We start from the raw sequence: 8,251 nt of genomic DNA, 5'->3' as shown, positions 1-8,251 counted from the left end.
CCAATGATACTTCTGGAATATTACTCAAAGATTTCTTCTGGAATTCCTCAAAAGACCTCTTCAGGTTTGAAGCTCCTTCAGAAATCTTCAGCTTTGCTCGAATATTTTATTAGGAGATTTTCATTTATGAATTCCGCATAGGATTCTTCCAGGAGGAATCCTGGAGGAATCGCTGATGCATACGCGGAATTCCAGAAAGAATTCACGGAACAATTCTTGAAGGAATCCTGGAGGAATACCTAAAGAAAATTCCTGAAGAAATCCCACGGAGAATCTCTGGAGAAACCCTCGACGGAAATGTAGGATTTTTTTCATAAAGCACTGGGAGAAATCAATGAAGGAATCCCAGGTGGAATCTTTGGGAGCATCCCAGAAAGAATTCAGGAAGAGATCCTTCAAAGAATTTGGAAAAATCTCAAAGAAAACCTGGAGAATCCCTTTGAGTATGTCCCCGGTATATGAAAAAAGCGCAAGAGGAATTCCGTAGAGTCCCGAGTGAGATTCCTGAAGAAATTTAAGGAGAAATCTAACAGGAGAAAACTCTACAGGATTCTCTGGAGGCATTATAAGATGTAACCTGGTAGAAATCTGGCAGACCTTAAGATGCTACTTCTGGGATTTTCGCAGTACATCCTCTTGAAAACCGCCCAAGTTTTCATCCGGAAACATCCGGAAGGAGTTCATAAGGAGCTTTTTCAAAAATTGTATTGGGATTTCCATTAAAAGTTCACGGATTTCTTTAGGAATTTCTTCTTTAAGAAATCTTGTCGGATTTTTTTACGTAATCCCTTGAAAATCTTCTATCTATCATAAAGAAATCTCATGGGAGTTTTCTACGTAATCCCTTGAAATTTTTCCAGATCAACTTTTGGGTTTCCCCAAGGGGTTCCTTTTGAAATTCCCCCAAGAATGTTTGTGGGATACCTTTAGGTAACCCAGTATGATCCAACTTGCTCATCTTTTGTAATTCAAAGTTTTCGTCTGCTTACCAAGAAGAATTTCTGATACTTGCAACTTCTTCTGGAATATCTGCAAGGATTTTTTTCATAAATTGCACCAGGAATCGGAGGTCCTTGAAAAAAATATTCTAGGGTTTACCAATGAGTTCTTCTCGAAGAACCTGCGCGAATTTCTTTTGAAATTCTCCAAGATGTTAATTCTGACATTTCTCAAGGGATTCTTTCAGAACTTCTCGCAGAAATTCTACCAATGTTCTGAAATTTCTCAAAAAGTCCATTCTTAGTTTTCACCAAGACTTCTTTTTGAGATTGTCCAGAAGTTTTTCTTGGAAGTCCTCAAAAAAACATATGAGATTACATCAAAAGACCCTTCTGACATTGTTCAAAGAGTTCCCTCTTGCCTTACAACATTCTTCCAAGAAGTCCTCTCAGAGATATCTCTTCTTAATTCTTAAAAGGGTTTATACTAGAATTTCTCCAGGATTTTCGTCTGGGAATACTCTTTGAGTTCTTTCTGGGAATCCTTCAAGCATTCCTGGAGAAATACGTAAACCTGTATTAATCTCCAATAGAAATTATAGGACAAACTCCTATAAGGAACACCAGTGAAGTTACCTCAACACAGAAAGGGTAAAGAGAAACAAAAAAAAATGTGCAATTATGCGGATGATTCGATCATCCGAGGTAATTTTCTTTCAAGTCACCGGATTAGTCCGACCTGCATTTTAAGATTTGAATGACATAGGAGAATTTCGTCTGATTAATTCTGGATTAAGAACCGAATAATAAAACAATAACAGAAATGTTTTGGTAAAGAAGGGACCATGAAGAAATCTATCGCACGCAATTAGTTCAAATAAATAAGATTCATGTTTCACTGTTGATGGTTAGAACGTTATTCGAATAAGTACAATACGAGTTACACAAAATGTATATAAGTAAACATTATCGTTAGTCGTTAGTTTCTACTTGGGACCCAATTAGATGTCATCCTCCAATCCGTGATGCCTGAGGTTAACACGTTTTACATTTCAGTGTGTTAGCACGTGTTTTTCAAACGCGTATGTGGACAGCAAAAGACAGGAAAAAAGAAGAAACAACAAGTTTTTAGCACTATTAAACGTCACTAATGATACTACTACAAATGGTCTGGATTAATCCACCCACACTTCCCCGGAAGTCAATCTCACACATCAAGGCATCCCCATCAACCTAGTTTCTACACAAACCACCTAAACAAGAGCGTGAACTCGGAACACTTTCTACGTCTACATCAAACACGCACGCAGCTCACGCATTCTAGGTACTACACAGATTAGTAACTTTGCTACAAAAACGCCAATTTTCGGTTTTGGGCCAAATCGATTCCAATCAAGAAAATAATTCGAATAATTTTGAAAATTTTGATTAAAGAAAAATTGACTTTTCAGTGTGCTTACTAAGATAGACTACGTAAACCAGAGAGGAACTACTACAAACTACAGAAATTTGGATTTCTACAACTTACCAGTAGGTCCTCTTCTCGGCCAGGTGCTGGAGGACATTTTGGACGACCTCGGTGCTGGTGTTTTGTCCGCCCAAATCTGAATGTTTAGAAAGAAAGATTCATCAGACTAGGTAAATATTCCTACTCCTACTAAGACTCCTCTATACGAACCTGGCGTATGGACACCGTCGACGTTGATTGTCTTGGTGATGGCATCGGAGATGCAGTCGGCATGGTAGTTGTGGCCCAGGTGGTACAACATGTCCACCGCAGCGTTCAGCATGGCGATCGGGTTGGCAATGTTCTTGCCGGCGATGGCCGTACCGGTGTTGCGGGTACCCGGCTCGAACACGGCGAACTGCGAAGGAGGGGAAACAATACAACAGTGGAATTAAATTTTGTCCAATACACGCTATCACAGGGCTTTTTATAAATTCTGCATACCAATTGACATCCTTATGCAATATTTAGGAGACCGGAATGAATTATATGTGATAATTAACAATACTCACATGATCGCCGTAATTCCTTCCCGAGAATAGCCCGGCACCTCCCACCAATCCGCACAACACATTGGAAGTAATACTGCCGTACAGGTTGGTCGTGTTCATCACGTCGAACTGATGCGGATTGGACACCAGCTGCATGCAGCAATTGTCAATGATCATGTCATTGTGCTGAATATCCGGATAATCCTTGGCCACCTCCCGGGCCACGCTCAGGAACAGCCCATCGGCCAGCTTCATGATGTTGGCCTTGTGGATGGTGGTCACCTTCTTGCGGTTATTGTTGCGGGCAAACTCGAATGCATACCGTGCCACCCGGGCAGCATTCTCCACCGTGACCACCTTCATACTCTCGACCACTCCTCGGACGCTCTCGTGCTCCAACATGGCATACTCGCCCTCGGTGTTCTGCCGAATGATCACCACATCCACGTTGTGATGGTGAGCCGGAATGGCGTTATACGATTTACAATGCAACACGTTCACGTACAAATCCAGCTCGTTTCGGAGGGCCACATTCCGGGAAATGATTCCGGTCGCTTCCGACTTGGTTTCAATGTTTCCCTTTAGGGCGACGCCATTCCGCTTGATCGAAGTGATGGCGTAATCCAGATCGTCGTTTCCTTCGCTGGCCGGATCGATGTCCACCATTTCGAAATCCACCGGCACTCCGGCAAACCGGAACACCTCCTTGACGTAGTTCATCAGTTCCGGACCGATGCCACCGCCCGGCAGCATCGTCACCGTGTGCCGCCCGCCATAGTGAGCCTTGGGGATCTTCTCGACCTTGCGCTGCAGCGGGTTCTTGTGCTGCAACTCGAACGCGGACGCGGCACATCCCTGAAACACACCCAACGGAAAGAGATCATTTGAAGGTGAAAACCCGGCCAGAAAAACAGCCCCGCACACAAAATAATTATGTAACTTTTTTTTCGAGGTCTTGTGTCGCAGCAGCAGCAGCCCCGCGGCTACTGCTCCGGGATACTCACCCGCTTGATGATCGGGGTAACCACATCCTGACCGAGACGGAACAAACGGAGAGCCATTGATGTTCTGTGGTTTCTTGACCGGCGGAAGCAATTAGATGAACTTCACTTCTCTTCACGAATGGCTCGAATCGGAATGAAGAATGAAAACACCGCGCCGTGTGCTGGGCTTTCGATCGGCTGTGGAAGGTCTTCGGCTTCGCGTGTGTGAGGATTTTGCGTGATGGGAGCTTGCACAGTGACGTCACTTTTTATCTCCTTCTCTTTCTCTCCTACGGCGTCGACCCATATCCGAGTAAACATTGCCCTCAAAATTTTGAGGGCAATGTTTACTTTTTGTATGAGAATTTGCGAGGTTATGTTTTTGGTGCAAGCCTCTATTCTTTCGGAAGCAAAAGCGACGACGGCGAATGACGGATGGAAGAGGAGCAACGACAAAAACATTGCATGTTTTTGACGTTTTGCCAGTTCTCTTTCGTTCTTAAAGACGAGGGATAGGACATTTTGTGAAGGGAAGATACAAACACCATAAAATAACCTTACAGCATGTGGTTATGTCGTTTTCGTTTTTGTGGCGGTGCTACACCGCTTCGTGCTACACTTTTCGCTGAATAAACGAACATTATCGGTGCAGTTGCATTGGTGTGCGTGTATAAACACCAAAATATTGACAACTTTGCAAACGCTGATTGGTGGACACGGTGTACACCTGCTACACTCCCGACTTTTTGAGTGCTACACTATCATGTGCGGTGCAGAAAAAGTGCTGCACCGGTGTAGCACGAAAATCAAAAACGAACACTTTCGGTGCAAAAGTGCTACACCGGTGTAGCACCACCGCAAAAACGAAAACGACATTAGTTTCCACATTTTGCCTTATGACGATTAAGGTGATACGGGACGTTGTTATTTTTCGTAATCCTATACTAGATTTCTATTATCGTACATGATCGTAAACCGTAGCACTCCCGTGTGTGGATTTTGCGCTGAATGAAAAAATATAAATACCCTACAATTGACGATTAAAAGAAGAGGTTATGTCGTGAAAATTTGGAAGTTTTAAAGGGAAATACCCTATCAGCTTAATTCGACAATGATTTTTCATAAGGGCCTAACTGACTTGATCGATTTCTCTTCGTTGACTCTCTCTTTCGCTAATAACTTGATTAAAACAAACAAACTCATTATTCTTTTTATTTCTATAGCAACATGTAGCCGTCTTCTTCACATTTCAACTCGCATTTCAACCAAAAAAAAATATTTGGAAAACTCAATACACATTCTGTGATACAGTTAACTCTCTATAGATTGCTTCAGAAATTATAAATACACTTTGTTTATTCAACAAAACGAACCGTTTTGATGATTTTTACCATCTTTCTTCAGGCTACAGCATATTATGCTCTAGATTTTTGTATTTCCTTTCAATTGTCATGATATTTTGAAGAACTGTCGAGTTATCGAACCATTCACTTCATTCTCCAAATTTGAATTTGCACAAAGGTAATTTTTAATGATTTCAACATTATTTATCGCTAAACGCCTAAAATTATCTAACTTTTATTGTGGTAGTTTGGTACATCACTGAGTAGGCCATGGCGTTGATAGGATTATTATTACTTGAGCTGTCAAGCTGAAGGGTATCACATTGGCGACGAGCAAGAACCCGCTCGTTTAACAAGAGTCTGCGAAGATTTAACTTCTGAAGCAACGGATACGAGGAGACAGGAAACCAACGTGAAGAAGGGAAAGGATCGGCGGATATTTGAAAGGAAATCACTTTCGTGTTTCTGGCTGCACACCTCGTGAAAAACAAGGAGAAAAACGAAAGGACAAGAAGCAGATCTGAATAAAATTGGAATAGGTAATTATAAATAGTCTGTTTTCCGACGGATAGCATCTGCTCGGATCAGACAAGAGGGAAATCGTAAAATCTCGCCTCGAAAGAGGGAGATGCCGAAGCGGCGGGTGAAAAACCCGGCCGTGGACGGCAATAATGTCTCGCCTCAAATGAGGGAGACGCCAAAGCGGCAGATGAAAATCTGGCCGGGGCTGGCAATAATGTCTCGCCTCAAAGGAGGGAGACGCCAAAGCGGCGGATAAATTCCGGCCGGGGCTGGCAATAATGTCTCGCCTCAGAGAAGGGAGACGCCAAAGCGGCGGATAAATTCCGGCCGGAGCTGGCAATAATGTCTCGCCTCAAAGGAGGGAGACGCCAAAGCGGCGGATAAATTCCGGCCGGGGCTGGCAATAATGTCTCGCCTCCGAGGGGAATGGCAGATCCGGATTTTTTGTGAATTTCTCTACTTTTCCTCCAAACTCCCGAATAAATGCTCCTAAGAAATTGTTTTTTTCATATCCTTCCCAAACTCCCATCTATCCGTCGCTATCCGTTTCTAACCGTGTTCAAACCTCCAACGATTTGAAAGCGCTCACGGTGATTTCATCGTGAACGCACTCCAGTAAGAATGTTTTTACGAAAGAGAAATGTCAAAACGAAAAAAAAATCAAAACAGAAGTCGGAATCCTGATCGGCTCGTTGATCCTTACCCGGAACGACCCGGAATCGAAATCCAAGTCGAAATCTACCCATGGAATCGACGGAATCATCGGATCTACCCCTAAGATGAAAAGTAAGTTTGTTTATGATGAACCGAGTTAAAAAACATAGCTGAACGATTGAATCTACTGAAAACGCTCAAATTTATCACCCTCATCTCACGCATCAACCTGCCAGCTTCATCCCCCGAGTTCTGCCGAGAGTCCAGCATACAACTAGAGCCTTGACTAGAGCTGCACTGCAACAACTGGAGATGAGTCGGTTGGGTCAATATTGATACGCTTGCCGGTAGTCACTGCGCTGAAGAGCATTAGCGTTGGAGAGAACCGGGAGAACACTATATTTTGTGGACGTCGGTGATGTGGCTCACAACGTTGCTTATTGTCCAGCGTCCGGACGACACGTTATGTTCCCGGGAGGAACACAAAGCGAGCAGTTGGCTTTTGCCCGAGCAAACATATGTTATTTTATGTCTACCCGAGCATCCACAAAAACGTCATTTCTTCAAGGACACAATCTTGCCGTTTTCAAGATCACAATTTTTTTGTAATCTGTAAAGAAGAATTCAACAATGTCACATTTATCATTGCTAAAAATAGTAAAACAATTCACTTTTTTATTCAGTATTCATAAATAATGGTATTTTCCAGCTGAACTACTTCTCGGAAGAACAAAATAATTATTTGCTTTCTTTTTCCATCTGTCTGAAAATTGACATTTTGCTGACAGGATGAAGAGCAGCTCGAAGAGCAGTGAACGAAAATATCCGCCCATATCCGTTTCTAACCGTTCTATCCTCTTTGAAAGCGTTCACAGTCTTCTCTATCCCGTACCAACTACACCGAAAGTAATCATTACGACGATATCCTCTTAGAACTTTCCAAAAGGCATGGTAAGATTTTTGGAAAACGGCTGCTGCCATTCCCCTCGGTATAAGCAGTTATGAAGACATCAAGGGGAATGACATATCCTTTTCTAACCGGAATATCCACATTTATCCGTTTCTAACCGTTGCTAACCGTTGCTAAGCGAGCTGCTAAGTGAGCAGCGGTTAGACGCGGTTAGCGACGGTTAGAAACGGATAATTGCGGATATTCCGGTTAGAAAAGGATATGTCATTCCCCTTGGAAGACATTCATTTGCTTAACGCTTGTCGCTACTTGTGCTGTTGAGAAATTTGCAACACAAATTTTGTCATTGAGAAGGTCCGTAATGAAGGTTTTTGATCAAATATTCCAGTGAAAATTACTTTTACCAATCGAGAAATATCTTTTCTTATCGACACAGAAACTTTCATTGTGTTTGGAACTTGAATATTTTATTTGTGCAACCAAGGGGAATGACATATCCTTTTCTAACCGGAATATCCACATTTATCCGTTTCTAACCGTTGCTAACCGTTGCTAAGCGAGCTGCTAAGTGAGCAGCGGTTAGACGCGGTTAGCGACGGTTAGAAACGGATAATTGCGGATATTCCGGTTAGAAAAGGATATGTCATTCCCCTTGTTGAATTCGATCTCTCCCTATCTCGATGGTCCCTTCAATAACGAGATGTATAGACTGTTTCAGAAATTATAAATACACTAACGATTGACTGCCATTTCAATTTGAGCACAACATCCAAAAAAGTTTCTTCAAGCTTTTATATTAAACATTCTAACGAAGCAAATGATACCAACTTTGTTGATGTTTCTTGTAAAAGTTAGAAGATAGAACTCTGTAAACTAGATGAATAAAATTTAAAGTTGCACACA

General features: G+C 42.3%; 1 protein-coding gene and 1 long non-coding RNA gene across 5 annotated transcripts in view; both read right to left on the bottom strand.

Moving 5' to 3' along the window:
- The window catches only part of LOC109410418 (isocitrate dehydrogenase [NAD] subunit gamma, mitochondrial), a 52,287-nt gene extending 48,143 nt beyond the window's left edge, over window positions 1-4,144 (bottom strand). For 3 of the 4 annotated variants that reach the window (XM_029870217.2, XM_029870215.2, XM_029870212.2), the window contains exons 1-4: window positions 3,941-4,144; window positions 2,958-3,791; window positions 2,617-2,803; window positions 2,467-2,542 (exon numbers count right to left, since the gene is read on the bottom strand). In XM_029870217.2, coding sequence (XP_029726077.2) covers window positions 2,467-2,542; window positions 2,617-2,803; window positions 2,958-3,791; window positions 3,941-3,997 — 1,154 coding nt within the window. In that variant the 5' untranslated portion in view covers window positions 3,998-4,144. Of the gene's footprint in view, window positions 1-1,806; window positions 1,968-2,466; window positions 2,543-2,616; window positions 2,804-2,957; window positions 3,792-3,940 lie in introns of those variants that run through there. The other variant, XM_019683967.3, reaches the window with a different exon arrangement.
- A 973-nt stretch (window positions 4,145-5,117) lies between these two features.
- Window positions 5,118-7,423, bottom strand: LOC134291624 (uncharacterized). Its single transcript, XR_009999192.1, has 2 exons — window positions 7,110-7,423; window positions 5,118-7,048 (listed from the first exon to the last, which is right to left on the bottom strand). It is a non-coding gene; the product is annotated as an uncharacterized LOC134291624 (long non-coding RNA).
- Between the last annotated feature and the right edge of the window lie 828 nt (window positions 7,424-8,251).

The sequence above is a fragment of the Aedes albopictus genome, chromosome 3 (assembly GCF_035046485.1).
Source record: "Aedes albopictus strain Foshan chromosome 3, AalbF5, whole genome shotgun sequence".
In the NCBI taxonomy this organism is placed as follows: Eukaryota; Metazoa; Arthropoda; class Insecta; order Diptera; family Culicidae; genus Aedes; species Aedes albopictus.
The sequence above is the reverse complement of the archived record's forward strand: the minus strand, read 5'-3'. Positions and strand labels throughout refer to the sequence as shown.